At 39.6% G+C, this 26,774-nt stretch overlaps 1 protein-coding gene across 5 annotated transcripts in view; it reads left to right on the top strand.

The window, feature by feature from the left end:
• The window catches only part of LOC139021165 (transducin-like enhancer protein 4), a 146,530-nt gene that overhangs the window by 32,470 nt on the left and 87,286 nt on the right, over positions 1-26,774 (top strand). For 4 of the 5 annotated variants that reach the window (XM_070431456.1, XM_070431452.1, XM_070431455.1 and 1 more), the window contains exons 5-6: positions 2,499-2,561; positions 18,995-19,069. In XM_070431456.1, the coding sequence (XP_070287557.1) occupies positions 2,499-2,561; positions 18,995-19,069 (138 nt within the window). The remainder of the gene's footprint in view (positions 1-2,498; positions 2,562-18,994; positions 19,070-26,774) is intronic. The other variant, XM_070431453.1, reaches the window with a different exon arrangement.

Genomic DNA, 26,774 nt, shown 5'->3' with positions numbered 1-26,774 from the left:
CCACCCCCCTGCTGCCAATTAGCCTGACCATGAAAATCCATTGGCATGACAACTTAAAGAAATTAAGAAGTCTTTTAAACAAAAGGAGGCCTTTAAAGAAAATGTTTGGGAGGTCGCCCCCTCTGGTTTTTCTGTTAAGTGTGCATGTAAACATAAATGAACCAATAAAACGACTTTTCTACATTTTTAAAGAAAATACAGACTTTTTTTCCATATTTGTTTAGACTTGAAATAGCCTAGGTCCAAAGTTAAAGAAGCCAGATAAATACTCTTGGTCTTTGTTTTGCCAGCTAAGTTTCCTTAGAGTAGTTTTTATTGCCTATAGGCAAACTAAAGAACTCAGTTTTCTTATGTGCCCACACATTTTTCAACTCTCCTAGCAAGGGACTATTTTATTTATGTAAACAACATAATGAGGAAAATATGCTTGGCAGATGGTTCTAAGCATTAGAATCATCAGTTTGGTCTGCCCCAAAGTGTCTCATTATCTTTTATTCTCTCTCCCTCCACCTCTTGCTACAGAAAGCTTAACAACCAAATGCCTTTGAGACACCGTGCTTTTAGTCTGGTGAATGCTACTCTCTTTTCTCAGCTCACACTGGAATTTCACCCCATAACCGCTGTGGTATGTTCGTCCAGGTGGAGAGTGGTTTGGTGATTCCCATTGCAGCTTTTCATGGTGGTTTAAGCATTCTTAAAGGATAGCTAAATGCTCCATGGGGCAAGTGCCATAAATTAAATCAGGTCAGCACAGTTGGGTCCTTATTCACTGCTGCTTGTTGGTGCTAGGTTTTTGTCCATCCTGTTAGGAATGCAGAATTGGAATGGAAAATTTAGGTTTGGAACTTGGTGAATTTGTGTTTTCTCCTGGCTGGCAAAGTTTGTAAGGTGCTGGCATTTAAAAGATGCTTTGCTATCAAGTCAAGGGTTGCTGATGAGAGAAGGAAACCTAGAATGCACAAGGCATGTCGCTATCATTCTGATAATGACTTAGTAAGAAAGAGAGCATTTTGTTCTTTTAAAAAATGAGGAACTGACGCTGATGGAATTTATTTTAAGAATGCTTGAAAAATAGTAATTGCTTTATGTTATCTGCCTTTCAGTACTCCTCTCCTTTTGCCCACCTCATCAGTAAAATATAAGCTATTTTATTTGTATGTATATAAAAGAAATGTGTTTACCTGTCACATGCCAAAGTCTATAAGGAGCCATCTATAATAATAAAAGCATAATATGCTAATTAGACTGGACAGCTGAACGACTTTCTGGACGTCATTCCGGACATCCAGACAAAGCCTCGGCAGTAGGGGCCGAGGCAGAGGCGGTTAGGGACTATGAGGCAGGCAAGCAGTTAGGGGCGATCAGGGAGGCAGGCATGCGAGTGGTTAGGGGTAATCAGGCAGGCAGGCAGAGTGGTTAGGGGTAATCAGGCAGGCAGGTGAGCAGTTAGGAGCCAGCAGTCCCAGATTGCAAAAGGGATGTCCGACTGCCGGATTGGGCCTAAATTGTCAGTCGGACATCCCCCAAGGGTCCCCGGATTGCGAGAGGGTGCAAGCTGGGCTGAGGGACCCCCCCCCGCCACCCCGCCGTGCAAGAATTTCCTGCACCGGGCCTCTAGTCTGATAATACAAATTTACAAATTAAGTTGAACATTGGTGAAGCTTTGAGTAGTGTTTTAAAGAAAACATAGTGCCGACCTTCCTTTCTTTCCTCCCTCCCTCCCTCCTTCCTTCAAACTTACTGCAGCATCCTATTTTTGTAAAATGTGTATACTTACAAAAATTATTAGAGAAAAATCTGTTATCTGACATTATTGGGACTTTTACAGATATATAGTGCTATGATTAGTTCCCAAGGTTAGTTTCCATGTACACACAAATTGCTTGTATAGGAAGATTTTTAGCATGTTCTAAACCTCTTCACACAGAAAATCTTGGTTAATACACTTGGGAATTTTTATGGTTAAAGAAAACATGCCATTTTTTCAACAATTTATTGCTAAGGATATGAATTAATCAACTTTTGGGGGTTGGTTGGGTGCTATTTTTGGGGAGAGGTTGGGGACTTAATTATAAAATCCCAGTGAGTACTAATTGAGAGAAGTTGAGATATAGAGAAGAATGTATATTTATTATATAAATTCTAAAAACTTGGGTTTTTATGAAAAACCACATCAGATTGAATAAGGGTCCTGTTGAAGCTTTTGAAACTGATTTCCAGTTATGAAAATTAAATTTTTTTATGTTGTCCTGGTTCTTGAAGGTTGACTTTTTAAGATGAATTCTGGTTAATAAATTGTGCTATTAATGTGGCACTGTGGTCACTGCTGCCCTTTAGTGGGCTAGCTGATGAGTGTTTTCCTCTTCCTTATGAAGTATACCAGCCAGAATATAAAGTATGTATTAATATCATCTTGTTAATATTTTGGGAATTTGTAACCAGCTGACTGTTCTCTTCATTGCTTTCCTTTCCTTTTTTTTGTTTTTGTTTTTTTACAGGCAGAGATTGTCAAGAGGCTGAATGCTATCTGTGCACAAGTCATTCCTTTCCTGTCCCAAGAGGTAAGGCAGTTGGTTTTAGGCACTGGGCTAGAAGGTGCCGTTTTAGTGGTTTTGCAGAAGGGGGATTGTGGGACTGACTCTTTGCCCTTGTCGGCCTCTTGGTGTTTGTATTACACATTTCTAAGGTACAGTGTTCGTATTCCAACTTCTACACCTTACTTACATTTAGTGGAAAATAATTGTGTTTATATAATGGAATGTTTCTAATATGCAAAGGAAAATTCAGTTGTTAAAATATCTGCTGTCATTGGACAATGTAGTGTTACTCAGAATTGTAACTGTTTGTCTTAATGGCATCTAATAGGGTAGTTTGAAAAATTTCCCAGAAGACAAAAGCTTGTTCTACACTTGTGTCACTGGGCAGTGAGTTGTCAGAAGAGGCATCAAATAGAAACTACTTTATGTAGTAAACACAAACTAATGTAACTTTTGTGTAGTTGCTCTTAAAAAGTTACTATTGTTACCTCATGAAGTCTTTGTATTGCCTGTGCATTTGAGAAAAGATGCAAGATGGGCTCAGTGGACTCACTGCTCTGAACGCGATGGACTTCATGCGTTGCCAAGGCCAGGGGGCATGCAGCTCTCTCACTCTCTCTTGCTCACCACCTGTCCACAGATGTACATATGCTGGAATGAGGAGGTGCATTTCTAGTGCACGGTGGCTTCCATGTGGCTTTTTTTTGTTGTTGTTCATTTGCTTGCTTGCTCTGGGTAGTTAGAAATTTAGGTGAGCATGCTGGAAAGGGATACTTTTTGATTTTGTATTACTAAATCCTTCATTGCTCAGGGAAGATAAGCTGTGAGAAGAAGCTAACTAATGAAATATCTGCATGTCCTGCAGTCACAGAGCTATGTGTTGTAGGATAGAAAGCACTGAGCGACTTTCCTTCTACCCTTCTGTTCTTTTAAGTGTGTCTGTCCCTGCTTTGAAGGAGAGTGGTTTGTCGCCTGCCTATCAGTGGGCACGATCTGCTGATGTTAGTGTGCAGAGGGTATTTGCGATGCATGTATGTTACAGAGATGTGGATTCTCCGTGACTTCTTATTTGGTCTGAACTGGGTTAGACTTGAGTAACCATGGATACCTTTCATTGGGTATATATCCCTTTCTGGTGCTCATATTCACAAATCCTGGACATAAGTTAAAATCCTGAATTCAAATGTTCTTCTGGATCACAAACAGTAAAGGGTGTTTTGCCTTTCTCCCCCTTTAGCTGTTACCACAGAACCACCACCCACTGTATCTCCATTTACCTATTTCCACTCGGGATTTGCTTGTAACTAGATTAGATGGGGTGGTGAAGGAGAGTCAAGGGCCTGTAGGCATTCCTTTAGGAAGCCTGGGTGCCCTTTGCCCATTCCAGACCAGTGTGTGTTTCTTCTGACTTGAAGCAGCTCTGCTTTATGGAGAATGGGAAGAATGCATAACCCACAGAGCTGTAACCAGGCTGAGGTGACACAACCCAAGGCAGAAGAAGTTTGAATTATCCCTGAGGTGGTATTAGACCTCTGCAGGCACAGACCTCTATATAATCACTAGACAGTTTCTTCCCATGGCATTACTGCAGGATCTGTGGTGTTATATTTAGAAGTGGAAGGAGGTCTTGGGGATGATGGTGGAGCTGATTTACCAGTAGGTGGTTTTCCCACATGAGTTATGTTGTTTGTGTAAGCAGGTCCAGTAGGAGCAAAATGTGTAATGGTAGTGTTGCTGAGCAAGACTGGACTGGAATTAATTGGCTGAGAAGTTGTACCCTGTAGAGGAAAGCCATGGGGGCGATACTGGCAGCTCCTTTTATGTGTGAGGTGCGAGAGTAGGCATCATAATCTCATCACTTACTGTTTATTTCCCCCACTACCTTTGACATTTCTTGGTTGAAATGCTTGATTCATGTGTAATGAATGACCTATGTCATGGTTTTCTAAATCCTAATTCTGTGTATATCTTCTGCTTACTTTGGATTAATTGGCTCATCTTTTTTTAGTTTCTTAAGGTGTGTTTATATCTTCTCATGTTTGTTCCTGACCAATCCAGTCCTCTCTGATGTTTTGTGTCTGAACATTGCCCACCTTCTTTCCCCTTCTGGGCATTCTGTGAGCATCAGACTCCTTGCCTTTACCCTGAGGCCAGATGGACGGTAATGTGGAGGGAAGCGAGGAGGCAGGTTATTAGAGGAAGATGAATTCTATTTCCTGTCTCTTCAGAGGCATGGAAAATCACTCTTGCATGGCTGCGAGCCTCACTGGTGCCAGGACTGAAGGCTCTTAATCTGATCTTTTAACACCAGCTCTCTGTGTGACAGTCTCACTGCCAAAACGGCAGCTGCAGTATTAGAATTTATTTTAAAATGTTTTTATTTTAAAATTAAATGATTGCATTTAGAGAAAAGAAAAAAAAAAACCTTCCCTAAAGGACTAGTACATGAGGTATAGGACAGTGGTTGGAGAAATTTTTTTTTTCCAATTTGATAGGAACAAGAGGCAAATTACATACATTTAGGTAGTCTATTTTTAAGTTAGCCCCCATGAGTTGATTAATGTACTTGCTTAATGCTTGTGTCTAGTGTACCACATTTTCTGAAATTAAAACACACACACACACATAGTATTGAATGAAACTATTAAATTTAGTTTTGACTGCAAGACCTTATTTTAGAAATAAGTTGTGTAAGTGTAGATCAAAAAGTACTTGAAGGATCTTGGCCAGTGTGATTCAGTGGTTAGAGTGACAGTCTGTGGACACAAGGGTCAAGGGGCTCCATTCCCAGTCAAGGGCATGTACCTGAGTTGTGTGAGGGAGGCACCAGTCAATGTGTGATGTGTCTTTTTCACATCAGTGTTTATCTCTCACTCTCTCCCCCCACCTCTCCCTCTCTTCCTCCTTTCTACTCTCTGAAAATCAGTGGAAAAAATATCCTTAGATGAAGATTAACACAACAAAAAAAGTTCTTGAAGTGTATGGATATAATACAAAGAAAATTAATTTTCTATTAGATTTCACTAAAACATTTTGAAAATTTTAAAAATTATAGTCAATATATATTTTAATGATGTGCTTGTTTACTCACATACAACTACTTCCAAAGTCCAGGCATTAAAAAAAGATATTGCCAACTCTTGTCATTAAAGTAACTATCAGTTATAGTTCTTAGAATTTTATAGGATTCCTAATATCAGAATTTAGAGAAAGCTTGTGTGTCTGTACCCATCTAAAGCTGGGTTTTCCCCCCCTTTCTTTTGGCTTTTAGGAATGGGTAAAGGCTAATCTATAGTCCGCTGCCCTCAAATTTCTTCTTTAAAAGGCAAACCTCAAAGTAGTAAGTGGGAAGCTCTTCTCTATCCCACTTTGGGCCTTATTTGCAGGGAAGAAACTAAAAATAATCAGCTCCCCAGTTGGCAGTTCCATAGCAAGAAATGCCAGGATGATGACAGTCAGATCTGGGCCAAGTCTTGGCCTCCCTATTATAAATTGAGTGGCTTTCTATAACCGAGTTAAGCTGGGTGACCTTTAGCAAGTGATTTGCCTCTCTAAGCCTCAGTTTCCTCATCTGTGTGATGAGGTTAATAATAGCATGGAACACACAGTCACTTTGGGGATTACTTGGATTATGTACATGAAATTTAGCACATAGTAAGCACCTCCTGATGTTTACTACTAGCATCGGTACTAGCTACAGCAGCAGTGAAGTGCTAGATTTCCTTGTGAGAGGACCTGGAGTCAGCCCTCCCGCCTCCTTGTAGTCATTGCTTTTTGGGAAATTGTGAATTTGTTATCTTCCTCTCTAATGTCCTTCTGGTAAAGGAAAAAAAGTGTAAATTAAAACCAAACCCGTGGCTAACACTAGCTGAAAATCTTACGCATTAGGTAGCCTCCAAAGTGATTCTCTTCTAGCTCCAAAAATTAATTTTCCCATTTCGCAAACAACTGTCTCTCCCCAGTCAGCAAGCAAAGGTCCCTCCATAAGATGACAGCTATTCAGGGTGCTCAACCAATAGCACTCACCTCAGAAGAAATCGTGGTTTTGAATGGGGCCTGTGTTTTACCCACAAAGTTATACAGAAAAATAAACTTCTCAATCCCATTGAGATCTGGCTGTTTTCAAAATATACCTGATGGCTTAGCTGAAGTTGGTTTTGGTTTTACAAGTAGATTATGTGGATGGAGTCTTTTTTTCATCAGCGATTTCGGGATGTAGCTTTTGTAGACATTAGGGCCCTGAGCAAAGTTGTAGAATGCCAGTAAGTAGACTTGCCACCAGTGTCCCCCTCCTCCTTTCCCAAGAACATATCTTTAAGGAATTCCTAATGTAGATTGAAAAAGTATAGGCACTTGTTACACCCTGGCAGCAAGGTGCAATGTTTCTGCTAATTTGGAATCAGACCAACTCTGCCTCTTACTGGCTTTGTGTTGGGAAAGTTGATCTATCTGAGCCTTAGTATTCCTGTAGAATGGTGGGAATAACCCCATCTTAATAATGTATATCGCATGTACTGAAATGTAAAGCACTTGGGATAGTAAAGGCCAGTATTGTATTGTTTTCCTTTTACTGGGAAATGGATTCTATCCAGCTTATTTTGAGTCCCAAGACATTTGGAGAGGAAGGACTTATAAACGCTGGAAAGAGTTCATGGTGGTATTTCAGAATGCTGGCTGGCAGCGTTCCTGTGAAGGTAGGTCGGCCTTGCAGCTTTAGGGGCTGCTTTTAGCAGCTGGCAGGTAGCTCCACACAGATTATCTTTCAGAAGCCCGGGGGGGGGGGGGGGGGGGTTGGGAGACACGACGACTTTGTTTTTTGGTGAAGCAGTAAGTACGGTCTTAACCTGTTAGATTAAGCATTAAATTAGGCAGTAGCTGAGGACCTGATTTGGAGGACAGTTGTGTTTTTTGAACTCTTCTTTTCCTAGATAATAAAATTGTTTACTTTTGAGACAAGCAGGGTGTATGGTTCATGGTGATCAACAGATGTTCCTAAGACCTTTGAGAGCTTCAAACCCCTGATAGGCTGTAGGTGAAAATTTATTACGTTATAGTTGGAAATCTTCTCTCCTCAGGGCACAGTTGTATTTTTCAGAAACTCACTGCTCCTCTAACAAGGAACAGAGTTCATTGGTAGAGTTGTGCTATGTGAGAGAGGCAGTGTGATAAGATCCTGAGGGTTAGGCACACCTGGAGCCCAATCCCGGCTCAGCCACTTGCTTCCTTTATCATGCTGGGTAAAATACTTCACTTCCTGGGCTGCAGTCTCCTCATCCATGTAATGGGAAACCTATACTATTGGGTTGTTTTATATGGATTCGTGACTGTGTAAAGAACCTACCTGGATATTTGGCTGCTTTAATATCAAAGGAATAATAGTTTAGTTAAGATAAAAGCTGTTTTCTCTCACAAAACAGTTTGCATAGAAACAGCTGTAGCTAATTTGGTGACTTAAGCGAGTTTCTGAAAAATACAACTGTGCCCTGAGTTAAGAAGATTTTCAACTATAATGTAATAAATTTTCACCAACGGCCTCTGGTGTTCTTCTTGTATTACCATCATCACTAGTAGCATCATATCCTGCCCCAGCCAGCGGAAGGAGAAGACAGAGCATTTGCCATTTTTTTTAATGGTATGATGTTGAAGATGTTCATATTTTTGCTCACTTTGCAATGAACAATGCCTAATTACCTGCCCACAGTTAGCTGCAAGGAAGACTTGGAAATGTAGGGTGAGTGGCCATTGGGCTCACCTAAACCTTATACTAATATAAGAGAAGGAATATCAGGGGATAGTTAGCGGTTTCTTCTAGACATCATGCTGCATATAAAATAAAAGCAGTGGCCATTGTTATTACTGCCATTGTTGGTATGAAGGGAAGTCATATGAGCCAGTGGCGTGTCTTTATATGAAAACTCTAGCTCTGACTTTATAATTAGTACAACTTGTATTTTAATCTATCACATAAAATATAAACATATGTCTTGTTATAGAATATAGAAGTCTCCTCCAAAGTATGAATTATAAGGAGGAAAACACCCATCAGGGATTGTTTATCCTTCATACATTCACAGGAGGTGGAAAGTAACCCATATGAACAGTTATGGGCCCTCTGGGCTGTCTAGGTCTACATCAGGGGTGGGGAACCTTTTTTCTGCCAAGGGCCATTTGGATATTTATAACATTATTGGTGGGCCATGCAAAGTTATCAACTTAAAAGTTAGCCTGCTATATTTGATCAAACATTTAATTGACTCACCCCTAATGCCTTGTCACGGCCAGACCAAATGATTTTGAGGGCCTTAAACAGCCCACGGGCTGGACAGTTCCCCACCCTGTTCTAGATTCACAGCTTATGTTTATGCCTGTATTTTTCAAAGTACAAAGACTCTTGAAGAGCTCTTAATTGAAGGGTGGGATGTAGCAGAGCATACATAGGCCTGCCCTATTTTGTAGTAGACTGGCTGGAAGGAAAATGCTAATTGAATTGAGAAGTTATGTTAAGAAAGTCTCTTCTGGTGCGTGGAACATTTTGCAAGTCTTTAACTTAGAACTTTCTCCTCACATATCTCAGACATCAGGCATATTCTTGTGAATATGTATTGCCTTTGATCTGGAGAGAACGGGATTAAAATTTTTTGCAATTTCCCCCCCCATTTTACTGGTCTCAGGCCTCAAACCATTTCCAGACCCCAGCCTAAAGTAACTTGAAATGTGTGTACTGTATGGAGAGAGCAAGAGACCATAAAAGCAGTTCCTTATGACCAGTGGCTTTCTAATTCCCATTTATTAAACCCCTGGTCATCGTTACCTTTGGAGAAATAGCATTCATCTTTAACCTTGTTTTCAGCAGAATGTTACAACTTGTTTCCGTGCCAAGGAGGATAGATATCCCTCACCTCCCCCACTTCTCTGTAAATCCATAGCTAAGTTTCTTGGTGATTGAGTTACTTAAGTGGAAGGAGGGCTGCTTAGAGGCTGGTTGGGGAGCGCTGTAGCAGAGTCCTGGTGGGGCCCACCTTTTGGCCTGGTTTTACCAGAGAGCAGCTATTTTTCCTTGCATCTGTAAATATTGATTTAACAAATGAAATAAAGAACTCAAATTAGCCCTAGCCCAGTGGTCGGCAAACTCATTAGTCAACAGAGCCAAATATCAACCGTACAACGATTGAAATTTCTTTTGAGAGCCAAATTTTTTAAACTTAAACTATATAGGTAGGTACATTGTTACTAACTTAATTAGGGTACTCCTAAGGCTTAGGTAGAGCCACACTCAAGGGGCCAAAGAGCCACATGTGGCTCGCGAGCCGCAGTTTGCCAGCCACGGCCCTAGCCAGTTTGGATCAGTGGATAGAGCGTCGGCCTGACCAAAGGGTCCTGGGTTCGATTTGGGTCAAGAGCAAGTACCTAGGTTGCAGGCTTCTCCCCGCCCCAGGCCCTGGTTGGGGGGCGTGCTTGGGAGGCAACCAATCGATGTGTTTCTTTCACATTGATATTTCTCTCTCTCTTTTCCTCTCTCTTCTACTCTTTCTAAAAATTAATGGAAAAATATCCTTGGGTAAGGATAAAAAAATGGAAATCATTCTTCTGACCACATTTAACAATACTTCTATGATCATTAGAAGTTTTGGAATATAAAAGGAAAATTAGAAGTGAACATTTTAAGCTTTTTTTTAAAATTCTTATATTTACCTAGGGAAAGAGAACATCCCAGCTTGAATGCTTTCTGGTGCAAATTTAACTTAACCCCAAATTTGGGATTTATTTCCCTGTTAGCTTTTCTAGTGAGTAGTACCAAGTAGTTAAGAGTTTTGCTTCAGAATTCTGTAGATTTATTTGGGTGCTCTACATTATACCTAAATAGTAGAAAATAATACAGAATTACATAATAATGATAATATGCATTTATATAAATTCTAATTCCAATAGGCTAGAGTAACTAGTCAAATGAAATGATACATGAATTTCTATATAAGACATGCCATTGATTTGATCCTTTTAATTTGATGTAAAATATACCCTTTCTACATTATGAGATATGGGTGTATCTTAAATGCTGCTTATTTGGCATCTGGGTTAATTTAAAATGGTGCTGAATTACTCTGAACCACATTTTGCATGTATGGAATAATTGTAAAATGGAAGTTGAAAAATGTGATCAGCCACTTTCATATTGAGCCTCAGGGAGGAAATGAACAAAATACAGTGGTTACATGCACTGGTGGCAGTGTTCTCGCTTCATAATGGCACCAGGTTAACTCCTCTTACTGCTTGTTAACTTTGTAAGGAAATCAATGACTTGTGATAACATGGTTTGATGTAGGAGAGGCTGGCTGAAATCACCAGAGATCTCCTGATAAGTATGCACTGACACCGGGAAGACCATCTTCAGAAGTCATTCATTAAGTATCAGCAGGCTTCACAGTGTCATCTGCTTCCCAGTCAGGGTCATTTTTGTCAGTGTTGGTTAATGTGTCATGACAGTTCTGTATATCTAAGGAATGTCTGGAAATGACTAAGTACACCTAGATTGGGGCTTCAGGGGATTTGGTACAGTTTTCTGATTCTTGCATAGGATAACCTTTCATTTAAAATCCACCTCCCTTCCCCCCCCAATACTGAATGAGGCATCAGAGAGCATAATCCTGTCCCATTCCCTGGTTGACTAATTGGCTTATTGTATGTGATTACGGTGGCAATTGGATGTTTGGTGAAATCCTGATAGTGACATGATGGCCTATTTGCCTTCTGTAAGTGAAAGATGATTCTCAGGAGGGGTTTCAGTGTAGGCCTCCTTCCAAAGAGCAGTGCCAATCCTTATTTGTGTGTCTAAAAAAAATTAACGTATATTTGAGAAACTGACTCATGTCTTTGACTTTCAGTTAGATAGTGATTAGTTTATTACTAAAGCTAAGCTTTAAAATACTTTAAGTAGGGCAGCATTGTCTAAGATAGTAGCCATAGCCACATGTGGTTTTAGATTTACATTAAAATTAATTAAATAAAGTTAAAAATTGAGTTCCCCAGCCCTAGTGCCACAGTTGCACTGCTCTGTGCCCACTCATATGTGGCTAGTGGTTATATTAGCACAGACCTAGGACAATTTCAGCACTGCAGAAAGTTCTCTTGGAAGCACAGACTTGTAGAGCTTATTGGACATATCAGTGAAGAATGCCCTGTCTCTGTGTGAGTGAGGGTGGAGAAGGCAGAGCCAAACCCAAATCCCACAGTGTGCTGAGAGCTTTAATTCCAAAATTCCAGAGCCGAAATTGTTTATAAAGCTTTGCATGCATACTCACTCTCTGTGAGATTTGAAGCTCAGAGAAGACCTGCAGTTTACCAGGTATTAGCTAAATTAATCATGGTGGGGTTGTTTGTTTTGTAACACCTAATTTCTTGTGGGACTAACATTTTTTAGAATACCATTTAGGAAAGGCTCACTTGAGTTTTGGTTAAGTTTAAAGCTTATTTGTGTCAATAAACTTGGTAGAGTTTCTGAAAAAAGGCTCGGTAGGATTTCAGCCTGACTTACTGCAGATGGAGTGACACTTTTCACTCAGATTTGATCTGCTCAGCTGTACCTGAAGTATTGTGTTTAGTTGCATTGAGCAAAACCAGAGGAGTAGCCAGAAGAATGAGAGGCCCAGAGCCAATGACCTGTGGATGTTCAACCTGAAATACAGAAAATTGAAAACAGACATTATTCCATTTTCAAATACTCAAAGTGCACTCCAGTGGAGGAGAATTTAGAGGCAAAAGACTGGGTCCAGTGGGAAGAAGTTATCTACTTCAATTTCTACTCTGTATTAGAGTCCATTATCCCCAAAGGGAAAAAGCTTATCCATGAGGTAGTGCATTCCCTTTCAAAGGATGTGATCAAGCAGAGACAGCCTAACTACCTGTTGGATATAGTAATGGCCTTTGGCCTGTTGTTGGTAAGGCAGTGCCACCATCCCAATCCCCTCAACTCAGGCAGCATTTGGAAATATGTAAGCATTTGGAAGTATGGAGAGATTTGTTGGTTGGTTGGTTGTTAGAGTGCTTGGGCACTACTGGATTCTGGGTGTCACGATTTCTAAAGATCCTTTCTAGTTCTGAGTGAGTGGCTTTTTGTACCTGTGGCTAGTGATTACTATTAGCAGGAAGGGATTTGGTCCAAGTTCAGGCCTATCTAAATTTCACCCTAGATTATTAGATTAACCCTCTAACTGTGCTCCCTCCAGTCTGGTTCACTTCCCTGCCATCCACCTTCTTACTGTTACCAGGTATATCTTACTAAAATGCAGAACTGATAGCACTCAGCTGCTTAAACATTTTTAGTAAAAAATGTTTTCTGGGATCAGGCCCAACTTCTTTGCACATTTGAAGCCCTTCTCTGTTTGACCTCCTCTTGCCTTGTGGATTCCACTTCCCACTAGTACGTGGTTCTATAGAGTATGTGTATGCCGTACTCTAATGATTTCATGCACTTGCCTTTGTTGTTCTTTCTGTGAATATCTCTTCCACTTTAAAGAGTTTGGAATTGTGTCTTGCCATTCCCAAGAAGGCCCTCAAAATCCAACCTGCCTGTCTCTCCCAACTTTTCCTGTACCCTATAACCTCCTCTAGACACACATTCTTCTCTTTCTTGACAGACAAGCTCCTTTCTCCTTCAGGGACCTTAGCCAAACTGTTCCTTCTCCCAGAAATTCTTTTCTCCTTGCTCTTCATCCACAAGACTCCTGCAAATCCTTTAGGTCTCAATTGTTGGGTGAGCTCCCCTAGGGAATCTCCCCCAAGCCTGAGATTCAATTAGATATTTCCCTGGTAAGTGATTGCGTACCATCCTGTAATTTTCTTCATGAAAATGATCCTCTAATTGTAATTACAAAACCTCTTGAGTATTATTAATTCACTGAATGTCTTGTTATTACTTTTATCTCAAGTCCTACTATAGTGCCAGGTACATACTAGGTGCTAAATAAATACTTAATGGATGGAAATGCTTTTGTCATTTCTTTTTATAACCTTCCTTATCCTGCATTCCTGTATGTCTGGGAGCTCTTTGAGGAGTGGGGCCATTATCTGTTTCTCACTATTGGATCTCCATTTGTAAGGAACATTATTGTTCATTATAAGAACCCTACTTCATTTTACATCGTTGCCCTTACTTTCCCTTTACTATCCCTTCGATAAATGGGGGTATTAAAAAAAATACCACAAGATCTCACTCATTTATTGACAATAAAGAACATTACAAACTGTTGGACAAAAATAGAGGGAAAGAAGGATTGAACAGACTGTCAAACTACAGCAGGAAGTTAGGGGAGGGTTGAAGGAGTAAGAGGTCAACCAAAGGACTTGTAGCATGCATATAAGCACAACCAACAGATGCAAGACACTGGGGGCGAGGGCACAAGGGCAAGTGCCGCGTGGTAGGGGAGGCCGGGGGAGGTCAGTAGGGGGGAAAAGAAGAGACATATGTACTACTATTTGTAATACTTTAAACAATAAAATAAAAAATGTGTATATAAAAAAATTCTAAGTTGCTGTAGAGTAGTATTTTTTAAAATTTTTTTTATCAAAAGTACCATATCTATTGCCATGCTTGAAAAGTTTTTGCATGGCAGGTATTGTCATATAATCTCCTGAGAGTATTGAACACCCATTGTACACACTGTAGTTCGTGGTTTGTTAAGGTCTGTTTCTTAGCAGGCTTTGTTGGACTTAGGAGCTTATGTTATCTATATTTTCAATACTTTTTCTGAACAAATGCAAAAAAATAATTTTATGATGAAAGTAAGTTGGCAGTTGATTTAATGTATAGAATTTCATTTAGTGACCATGTTTCCCAAAGATGCTTGTATTCCTTAAATCACAGTATTTTATTGAGATATAATTTACACATTATAATATTTACACATTTTAAGTGCACAATTAAATGATTTTTCGTAAATTTAGAGTTGTATAACCTTAACCACAATGTAGGGTTTTTTAAAAAATAAGGATTCTTTAAAAATTATAAATCAGAGTATTTTAAAGAATAATTAGGTCTCTCTCTCCAAGTCCTGGTTAGAGGAACACCCATCTTACCTTTGACTTATTAATACATTCTTAGTGGTATTTTATTTGTTGGTGCTGGTATAAAGTTCAAACTAGGAGCTTAGCTGAGTGAGCAGCTTGAGCAATAAAAGAGGCCATAAGGATTATTGCTTAATGCAGATTTACTGGGTCTAGAGTGGCTTCACCACTTGTGGTGAGGTGGCAGAGGGGATAGGCAGGAAGTGGGAGAGGAAATGAGATGTGGGGTGGAGTGGGAGGAGAGGAACAGATGGGGAAGGGAAGGAAAAGGGGAAGAGATGGCAGAAATAATGGGAACGCCATTCTGTTTCTAAGAAGATGTGAAAAACTTTTGCTGTATTTTCTGATTCAGAGAGATTATTTGTTAAAATTTGAACATAGAAAAAAAATGCTTCCTTTGGGTCAGTTTATGAGAGTACTGTGGGCTGCTTCTGTGTTTTTTCTTCTCATTTGCCCCTTCTCTCGTTTTAATTTGCATACCTTGTGCACACTTCTTTAGTCTGTGGTATAATGGTAGTGTGTTGCTGAGTGAGCCATGTGGGGGTGTTTCTGGTGCTTTCAGAGCACACAGGGGAGGAGGCATTTTTTGCCTTAAGGAGCTTCTGTTCAAAGGCTCTTTGCTTAAACAGCAGATGATTCGCAGAAATAGGGAAGTAAAATTCTGAACTATAAGTAAAGTTCAGATGTGGCATAATATGGCCATTGCCGTGAGAGACAAGGAAGGAGCTGAATTATGACTTCCATTGTCATTTTAGCTTTTTAATAAGTTTCTATAGGAACATCAGATGTCAGTGTTATGGCTCACTGGTTTGTGTGTGTTTCTGGTTTTCTCAATCAATGCATTTGATTTTAATACTGAGGCAGAAAGATATCCCCACAGCCTAAGGCAGCTTTGCCTATCTTGGCAGTTGGAATACAGTTTAACACTCCGGTGTGGGGTGAATTTCCCGCCAAAATATAAGATGGCACGGGCCATTATTTAGGTTTCCCGCGCAAAATCAGGGATTTTTATGATACCTATTACCCCAATGGGTATGAAACGGTTCGCATACGCAGGTAGGTATCTTTGTGAACGGCAAACAAACAAATATTTGGTAATACGCAGTTACAATCGGCCCGAGTTTACACGTTTCCCGCACTCCACCGCAAATCTATATGAACCGAGTTAAGACGGCTCCCGCGGAGTACGCGCAATTCACGCGAGCCGACTTAACTCGTTTCCCCCACTCCAAGTGTTAAGAAGCAAGAGTTGAACAATATTTATGGTAGAAAGGCCCTAACTAGATGTATTTTCTGCATCTTTATCTTTTGGAACTGTTCTTTGAATGCTTAATACAAATTATTTTAGTAATATGCTATTTTAGTAATATACAGAAATGGCAGAGAGTAAGATACGCTTAAAAGCTTATTGAATGAATGGATGCATGAGTAGAATGAATGATATGTGTGTTGGATATGTGTACATGTGGTTCCTGGGCTTTCCGGTTTTTAGAAGTTTTGAGCAGCCATTGTTGAATTTCAACAATTCCATTGTTGAAAATAAAAGGTGGAAAAGATCATAAAAATTTCTGTCCATATACAGTGGGGCCTTGACTTACAAGTTTAATTCGTTCCGTGACGGAGCTTGTAACTCAAATTACTCGTATGTCAAATCAGCAGTGAACGAGTGAGACACGTGATGCTGGGCTGATGTTGTGGCGTTCACTGTGACGTTTGCTGCGCCAACTAGCGGTGGGGTATCTGAAGCTGGCTCGTAACCCGAATTTTAGCTCGCAACTCAAGCAAAAATCCCCCCCAGAGAGGGCTCATATCTCGAAAAACTCATTAGTGGGGACACTCGTAAGTCAAGGCCCCACTGTACTTACTTTGGGCATTAACCCTTTGAGTACCAACCAATATCCTAGGAACTATGCTAAAATTGCCAAGGCATTTTTGCTGATTTTACAGCAGTTTAGGAAAAAAATTATGAATCGCAAGTAAATGAAGTTACATATTCAAAAACTTAAGGAAGCCTTTACTACATTTGTTTACATCTTTGACATATATTGTTTGCTGATTGTATTATAAAATACTAGTAGAAAAAAAATTTGAACAAAACATATAATGTTAAAATAGAGGGACACCCTTCTCCAATATCTTCCACAAAATCATCATCATCACAGCAAGAATTGACATATTTAGCAATATCATCATCACTAATAAAAGCAGACTTAGAACTGGACACCATTTCGAAGCTTTAGGGCTACAAAATCTGAGTAAACTTCATAAAATCGTAGTACCTGTAAAAAATTAGGCAAATAAATGCCAGTGGTCAATTTTAGAACTATAAACATTCGGCATCATAAGTAATCTGCACTTAGGTGCCATCTGTCAATAAAGAGTGAACTACTAGCATCTAATAGTGACACTGCAGGAGGAGCGCGATCGCGCTCCCCGGCACTCTAGGGGTTATATGAATCCTAGAATCGTCCTACATGTTGTCTTTTTCTCTGCTTTCCAAGTACTGCCATTTTCATTACTCAGAATACCAAATAATCTAAATGTGAGCTCTGTACTTGGGCACATAGTAAGTAGGTACTCAGTAAGTATACATAGTCAGGTTGGCTTTAAGGGAAAATTATTATAACTGGTCATTTTATTGATTGTGCCTCTCCTAGTGTTTTCATAAATTTTTAGTTTTTTTTTCTAAATATATTTTCATTGATGTCAGAGAGGAAGGGAGAGGGAGGGAGAGAGAAATAGAAACAGCAATGATGAAAGAGAATCATTGATTGGCTGCCTCCTGCATGCCCTGACTAAGAATCAAACCATGACCCCCTGGTTCATAGGTCTATGCTTCACCACTACCCATACCAGCTGGGCAATTTTTAGGGTTTTTACTTTTCTTCAGAGAAAGAGAAAAATGAAGTATTTCACCTTGGCAGATATATTATTGAAGAGTAAGAGAGTGAACAGGGATATTTATAAAGACATTGGGATTGCTTCTTAAGCCCTTGTTTTAAAAGTCTTACCATTAAAAATAATCAAAGGTATATTTAATGTTTAGAGTTTATTAAAAGCTTCAAATGCAATGATCTGTTATTTGACATGTTTTTTTCCCATTAGTTTTAGGCACAAAATACATATTACTGTTAGGAAATCAAGGGTGAAAACACCACATGTAGATAACTGATTTAAAGCAGTTTCCTCTCTCATATCACCTCCTCCACTACCCCTATACAGCTGGGAGGTGGAAATGGTGGTCACCCTAGTTAACCTCAGTAATTACTTATTTGAGGGTTTTGGAATGTGTAGTACCAGGTAGCTCAAGGGAAATTTCATGTTTCATGATGGCCTAGCTCTTTGTATGTACTACTGAGCTTCATATTCACTTCAAAGCAGTGGAGAAAATTAGCTACTTTTCTCAATTGGGATAAACCAAAACAAGACTGTTCCCAGGGACACAGAACAGTCCCTTTGGCTCTTCATTCACTAAACTGAGTTAAAAGGAGTGCAGAAGAGACCTATTTTAGACTGATCCTAGAATGTTAAGTGTATTTAGGTGGGAAAGATATTTATATTTGGGGCACTTGAGTATGTCCAGATGTGAGTGCCTCCATGTGAAGAGTTCTGTGCTATTTAATTTTTCTAATATTACACAATTTACTAATATCAGTAAGATATTAGTAAATCAAGATCATTTTTTGTAGAACTGAATCATGGATAGAGAAATGACCGTATACTATCCATCTTAGCCCGCCCCCCCCCCCCCCCCCCAAAAAAAAGACTTAAACTTGTAGGTGTTAGTTTTTCCATTGCATTTAAAAGAAATACCTGGAATTTTTAAACTTGACTAGTAGCAAGAGTTGTACATTTTAAATCCCTTTCAAATATGTAGCCCCTCATTACATTAAGATATGAACTCTTTTCACATTTATAGAGGAAACATCAACGTTTAATTCTGCATATCCTTCTAGTGTTTAACAAAATTAGGAAAATTTTAAAAAATAAGTGTTTCTAGGAAATATTTTGAATATTTTTTATGTAGGTAGATAGAGAAGAGGGACTACAAAGAAAGCAGATAAAATGGGTTGTTGTATTTTGTTTGTTAGTACTGGTGGGAAGAGGTTGAGTCAAAGTGTACCACTGAGATGAAAGTAACATTTAAACTGCTTTTACCAGTTGTAAGGGAGCACCTTTCATGGGGGCACAGTTGGATGCCCAGTTGCTTCTCAGCAGTCTAGACCCAAATGTACTATAGACGTTTAGTCATCTACTATCCAGGTGTTTCTTTGAAATGTGGAGACCCGTAAATCCTGTTTTGTATGTAATTGAAGTTAGAGGACATTCTAGGGAAAGCTATTCTTGATCTACTAGAAAACAAATAATTATATTCTGTTTCTGATCTTCATTTATAGCACCAGCAACAAGTGGTGCAGGCTGTGGAACGGGCCAAGCAGGTGACCATGGCAGAACTGAACGCCATCATTGGGGTACGTGGCCTTTCCATTTTAGCTCTGATTTTGGTGTTTGTCATCAGTTCTCTCATTCTCTTTAAAAATTTCATTCCATTAAAAGGGCAAAAGGCAGTAGAGGACCACAAAATGAAATTAAGCACTTTACCTTTAATCTCATGTGAATTTTGGTGGCTACCTTAGAAACTTTGGATGGTACTCTCATCAAGTCAAGTTGACATATCCCTGAAAACTTTCCCCTAAAGAGAGACTGGTTAGTTTTCATAATATTTCTTTCTTTTGCAGTCAGCTTCTGTTGCTAACCTATGCCAGAAAAAGATTCATATCGTCCTGATATTAAAATGACCTGATTTCTTTTATCTTTCCTCAAGTACAGAGTGTCTTAATTTCATTTTTAATGAAATGAAATTTTTGCATCACCCTACTATATCCTGTGATGAGTGGCTCTTATGGACTAGCATCCATTTGTAGTAGAAATGATAGATGAACAACACCTTTTAGAAAATCAGTGGCCCAGTTATAAAATCTTTCCTGGTGATAGTAGCATTAATAATGTTGTTGCTGGAATTCATGGATTTGGGCAGTCACTCCAACTCCACTTGTATTTTTGTTCACCCCCAGATTAAAGTAACAAGTGATAAAATAAGGTGCGAAAACTTAGAAATCAAGTGAGAACTTGTAGCTGAAAGAGCACAGTATTCACATCTCTATTTATGTGGCCTGTACAAGCAGTTCCTTCGTTATTGTAATGAAGACACTACAACTGTACTTGCCTCTTTCTGCCCCTCCCAAATTTTTTCTTTTGTGTATAGATTATACACAAAAGTCTTCTCTCTTTTTTTCCCCCAGTGTATCAAACACACTTTGAAATGCTAATTATTCCATTTACTTTCATTAAAATTCAAATTGCTGAGTGAAGATGCGGATAAGGGTCGCTTGATAATCAATCTGAAGTGAAGATATTGCTTCAATTATGCCTCTGTCTTTTAACAAGGAAATCAGAACTCTGGGATGACTGCAGTGGTGGTGGAGCAGATAGTCTGATTGTAGCTTGTTTTTTAATGAGCTGTTTTGAGCTTTATTTTCTGTCCCTCTGACCACAGGAAAATACTGATAGTAAATTAGAAGACGTAATGCATGGAATAAAGTGACCTTTATTTCTTTGGAAGTGCCCTTGGAAAGAAGAGGCTGAATCAGAACAAACCATGTAGACTCATTTGTCACACATTTTCTTCCCTGGGGGGTTGGGGGAGAGATCAGAGAGGAAAAATTTCACAATTAGTTATTTCCTAAAATTTCAGAGCATTGTTTTTAAAGTTAGAATTATATGTAAAACTAGTGTCTCTCGGCCTGGTCTACACCCTCTCACAATCCGGGACCCTTCGGGGGATGTTGGACGGCCAGTTTCAGCCCAATCCACCCAGGCCAAGCTACGGGACCCCACCGGTGCACAAATTCGTGCACCAGGCTTCTAGTATGCATATAAGATCTTTGGTTAATCTCTTCCCACCCTCCCCCTTTCCCTGTGAGATTCATCTGTTCCATATTTCCATGCCTGTGCATTGAGCATCTGCCCCCTGGTGGTCAGTGCACATCATAGCTACCGGTCGAATGGTCTAATGGTCGCTTAGGTATATATACACACACACACACACACACACTCTCACACACTCTAAAGGCCCGGTGCACAAATTTGTACACGGGTGGGGTCCTTCAGGGTGGCCTGCGGAGATTGGGCCCCAGCTCATGCCCCCAGCCTCGCAGCCCTGCAGCCCTGCCTGGCACCCTGCCTTGGCTTCTCCCCCTCACCTGCTCCACCATCCTGCCTGTGGGGTGATCGATCAGGGCCAGGTCTCCCACCTGGCTCCTCAGCACCTGCGAGCTGGGTGGCGACCGTGCTCCCCCGCCGTCACCACTGGAAGCCGTCTGTGGGGCGATTGGTGGGGCAATCGGCGGGGAGATCGAGCCCTGCTCGCAACCACCTTGGTCTGGCACCACCCACTCACCTGCTCCACCATCCCGTCGTGGTCCCACTCTCGTCAGGGCCAGTCGGGACCGGCAGCGCCTCCACTGCCGTCCGCTGCTAGCACCACATTGCCGATGTACGCCATGTTCCGTGCCACCCCCTGGTGGTCAGCGCACATCATAGCAAGCAGTCGAACTCCTAGTCTCCTGGTCAAACGACCACCTGAGGGGACAATTAGCATATTAGGCTTTTATTATATAGGATTGTTACATAGGATAGATAACAGCTGTGCTTGCTTGAAATGTGTGCTGTGTTCACCTTGGGATGTATTATTAGGTCACTAGGGATAGAACCTACATTTGTCAGGCACTGCACTGTTTGCTGGTGAAGGAGTGAGAATGGGAGAAATGCGAGCTTGCTGGGTCATTTCTGGCTTAGTGTCCATTGTTTGTCGGAACTACTAAAATATAGGTATCTATCCTACCTTATGTCTGGTTGGCAGTCTTCTCTAGAAAAACAGAACACTTACTTTGTTTCTTTTTTGAGTCTTATTAGTTACTGTCTGTACAGTAGAGAGATTAATCTAAATAAAAAACATTGTTTTGTGTTGGATGTTGCTTAAAAATATGAGGGAAGATATAAAAATGAGAACAAGTTTCCTTCCCTTCACATAAAGTATATTTTATTACTCTTTTGTATCTATTTCATTTTACATGCTTGGTTTTGAATGGGATGGCAGGTTGCCTTTTCTCAGGGAAAGGGCGATTTATTAGACTGTAGCCGAATAACTGTTATAGATTGTGTATATATGGATTTAATTATTAAAATAAAACTAAATTTAATTTTGTGACCTCAAAACTTATTTGAAGAACTAACTCAGTAGATCTGCATGCTGTCAAAAGCAGCATATGTATAGCTGGTGGATCTGGTGGCAATTCCAGATTATTTGTATCTGAGCAGAAAATGAAGTCTAAATCACATAGTCTGACTTCTGAAAAATAGGTTGCAGAAATAGAAAAACAAACCTCATAGTTTTAGGGAGAAGGAAAGAGCTTGAAAATGAACTCACATGATGAATTTCTGCTGCTGCTGTTCTGTCTCCTTGGTCTTTGTTTCATCCCGGATAGTGCCTTGTGTCCAGTAGTTTCTGAGTTGTAACATTGTAGAATTTTAAATGCACCTGCTGTTGCCCTTGGGCATGGCTGAGTTGTGAGGTGATGGTGATTTGACCTGCAAGCAAAAGTGATGGGGGTCAACTTTAGATTGTTACTTGAGTCTTAGACTGTAGTCTGCAATGATTTTATGCACCGAGATGATGAAAATTTTTCTCCTGAGAAGCAAAGACCCATCTAAGTGCCTGCAGACCTTCATTTATTTATCGCTATATGTGTATCTTTTTTATATGTATGCACACCATCCAGACAAGTGCAAATGTTCCCAGATTTAATGAAATCTGATGAAGCACCTTTTTAACTCTGCAATATTATTCTACCTTCATTGGTAAATGAGCCAAACCAGTGATCCATGCTGTTTAAATGCAAAATGCTGAAGTGAGCCCGGAACCTGCAGAGGCTGCTTGTTCTCCTGACAATAAGCTAGTTGTGCTTAATGGAATGAAACACAGTTATAATGATTTCTTTCACAGGTCATGTTCAGTTTAAAACTGTTGATAGATTGAAATAAGTTAAATATCATTTGTCTTTTATTTATAAGAAAAAAACAGGAAAATTCCTGTGTTTTCTACAATTAATATTTTGTGTTTTGTTTTGAATTCGTTGTAGCTCTTGTTTCCTTGAAGCTTCCTGGAGTTCCCTCGAAATGGGCTAAGGGAGTGTTATGCATTTAGCTTGATCTTGTCATGTGTTCTACTAGCCACTGTGTTTTTAAATTAGAATCTCTGCGAGATCACACTGTTGGAACAACACACAAATTGTAGTTTTAAATCAGTAATATGATCTAATTAGAAATGATGTTTTCATTTCCTATATTATTAAATTGAGTCATCTGACTATCTTAAAATGCTTTTTAAATCCATTACACTATATAATCAGCACATGCTGTGTGAATGTGGTTATGCTTAATAAAGGAGGCTGGCATAGGAACCTCATAAAATTTCACCAAAGAAACTACCATAAAGAAACAAAAGTTTTATTAGGGATAAACATTGGAAACGAAAATGTTTGGCTTGTAAAAATAGGAAATGAGGTTCCTGTGGATTCCCCCCACTTTTTAAACCCAACTCTTTGGAGAAAAAACATGATAGAAATAATGCATTTTTTAAAAAAGCACACCCCTTAAAAAATCCTTCAAGAACAGGTATGCTGTGGTGTTGTAGGAAAATGCAGTTTAGCACAAGAAATGCTGAACCTCAATTTTTAGCAGTGACATTTTAATGATAGGAAGTCTGCAAAATTATTTGCCATCAATTGTGAAGGCAATAACAAGCCTTGGTGGTTTTTCACACTCTCTGTGTTAAGTGCTTTCAGAATGACAGCGTAAACTGTGTTAGAGAACTCCAAGGAAGTAAAACTGATTAAAATGTTCATGCTTGAATGGTGCTGATGGAATAGTTCATTTGGACTTTCTCTACCTCCTGCAGCTCAAGCTGAAATATTAAAATTCAGTGGATTTAAATCTCTCTCCTCTCAGCTCAGGAAAAAAACATTACATTTTAATAGGTTTTAAACCCATAATTCATTGGTTTGGAGCAGCACTATTAAATCTATTTAAATATTACTTGTATTACTAAGGAAATGATTTAAATGACTTTGCCTTTACTACCCTATGTGTTAGAGTTATTTTAAAAAAAAAGAAAGACAACACCTTTGGGGTTTTTTTCTTCCTCTTAGCATTTTGTTTTATTGTCCTTGTCATATGATTTGCCCTTAAATTATATATGTATACATTCCAGATTGGCTTTTTGGCAGAAGGTTTTGCAGTATGACAGTTTTCAAATATATGCCACTCTTTTTCCATGGTAGATTTCAAAACTGCCATTTTAAGTTTCAGAGGCATTTAGATGTACCATTGTGGTAATTTCCCTTGTAGTCTCTTTAAAAAATGATTAGCATTAAGGCAAAAAACACTAAAAGATATAAATATATGGGCATATATAAAAACGAGTGTGTTTTTCCCTCCCTTACAACACAGACTTCAGTAACACAAAATTTGAAATAAAATAAAAAATGTAACTGCTTTTAAACAAAAGCAAAAATGTAGTAAGTATCCAAGAGCTCTGTTTTCATCTCTTCTGTGTTTGATAACAAAGGGCTTTCCAGAGGTATTATTCGTTTTACAGTAGTTGTGCTATTATCTTTCTGGACACAAATGTTCTTCCTGGGCCCACTCATAACCCCTGTCTCTCTAGTCATTGCCTTTACCTATGGCCTGGCTGGACAGCTCTGCTTAGCTACAGTGCTTTTCCTGGGGCCTTTGTGGGACTCCACTCTTCATTTATGCATATGCAGCTCTGAAAGGTGGGAGAGTCACCACCCTGTGGGGTAAATCCTGGATCTACAGGCAAATAGGCAGTGGAATGTGCCCCTCCTGCCCCTTGGGTAGACAATTTTGAAGTGCTTTCTACATTCCTCCACAAAGGGTCCCAGTGGGATGGAGCTTAAGTTGCCCATGGTAGTGATCAACTCTTGGTGTAGTGATCAAGAATACATCCTTGTTTTGTGTTTCCCTCCTCTGATTAATTTTCCCTAGGTCCCTACTCCTGCTCTGGAATCCTCTCTCAATTACCTGCAGCCAAGCCCTGTTCCTCCTCTGCTTCCCTCTAGGACAGTGGTTCTCAACCTTCCTAATGCCGTGACCCTTTAATACAGTTCCTCATGTTGTGGTGACCCCCAACCATAAAATTATTTTCGTTGCTACTTCATAACTGTAATTTTGCTACTGTTATGAATCGTAATGTAAATATCTGATATGCAGGATGTATTTTCATTGTTACAAATTGAACATAATTAAAGCATAGTGATTAATCACTAAAACAATATGTAATTATATATGTGTTTTCCGATGGTCGTAGGCAACCCCTGTGAAAGGGTCGTTCGACCCCTAAAGGGGTCGCGACCCACAGGTTGAGAACCGCTGCTCTAGGAACTGAGACACTGGGCACTGGACTCAGGCCTCAGGCTCTGTAAGGGGGTTTTCTGGTGTAGGTAGGCAGCTAAACTCATCTCACGGGCTAGAAGCATGATTTGTGAACAGCTCATCTTTTACATTATTTTTAAAATAAATACTTTTCAATAAACTTATTAGGTGAGCTTCCCTTTCTTGTTCTTCTCCCAACTGATTACTACTGCTATTTTCTAAATGTATATTATATAGGATAAACTTAAAACTGAGCTATAACCTAGATTTGCATTTTATCAGAGATTGTTCTAGCTTTGTTACTGTCTTCACTGAACAATGTGCATGGAGCTTAAAGGCTTTATAAAATATTCTGGCCACTGGCTACTTCATGTACACAGCTTGCTGGGATGAGGGTTGGGGGCCAAAGGCAGTTTTTCTGCAATTGTAAGGCTTTGCTCACCACTCTCACGGAGTATGATGAAGCTGTGATTGCACATAAGCCAAAGCAGTTTTATGTTGTAGGTCTGCACTTCACCCTTGTTTTTAACTGGTTCATGTACTGTTGATCAGTGATGTAGTCATAATCTAATCTTTGTGCTATAATTCAGTGAGGCTCTAAGAGGCAATAATTTCTCTTCTCATAACAAAGACTCATATTATTTAAATCATTTTTTAGCTCTGTCTCCATTTCAGAACTCCCAAAAAATCTAGGTAAAGGACAGGATTTCTAATTTGTCCTTATGTTCTGTACTCCATTAATTTCTATTGCAAAGTTTCTCTAGAAGAAATTTCTAGAACCTAGTCTCAGATTTTGTTGTTTTTTAATTGTTGCTACTACGAAGTGCTACTATTCTTTTGTTCCGGAAAGGAGCCCGTCTTTCCCTCCTTCCTCCTAATGTATTTCCACAGGTCAGGGTAGAGTTCAGCACACCGTGTTACGGGAGATGCTGAGTGTGTCTGGGTGGGTATATCGTACATTGCTTAAGGCTTGTGGACACTGGGCTTCCACTTTAGAAAGCAGTTTCCCAGGTCTGTGAATCTGCATTTCATTCACTCCAGGCCTGTGTAGGGGCCCAGGGATCCTGATGGAAATGTTACAGAGAAGCAGGTTACACTCATAGCAGTTTGCAAGCTTGTACATTGTTACCCCCCCTTTTTTTTAATTGCTTAGGTTTTTATTCTTTCCATTTTGCTACATCTTTTCTAATTTTCTTACTGCTTCCCAGTAGTGTTCCTACAAGCAACATCACCAACTTCCATTTAGTCAGACCTTTTCCCTTGTGGACCCAGCCTGCCTGTGTCCCTGAGAGTTGGGAGGGAGGGATGAGGTAGGCTCATTCCAAATAGGCCACTTAAAGGTTAATAGCTTAAGCTAAGTTTTAAGCAGGATTGGAAATCTCTGGGAAATCAGTCGGGGAATTCTTTTACCCAAAAAATGCATTTGTGATTTTGAGTGTTCTAGGCATCTTTGCAAAAAGGGTAGAATCTTTTAGGAGAATAATAAGAGTGATTAATCATTACATCTACTCATTCATTCAGCAAATATTTAAGTACCTTTACCAAGTCCTATTAGAGGGGCGCATTTTAGAATGATATTTTTCAATGTTTTCTGAAATGATCTTCAAATTACATTTAAATCATCTTATTAAAGTTTTGGTAGTTGTAAGGTTCCAGGTTTTA

The sequence above is a fragment of the Myotis yumanensis genome, unplaced genomic scaffold (assembly GCF_028538775.1).
Source record: "Myotis yumanensis isolate MYYU_CA2020_CCGP unplaced genomic scaffold, mMyoYum1.0.hap1 SCAF_12, whole genome shotgun sequence".
NCBI lineage: Eukaryota > Metazoa > Chordata > Mammalia > Chiroptera > Vespertilionidae > Myotis > Myotis yumanensis.
This window is presented reverse-complemented; position numbering and strand designations above follow the sequence as displayed.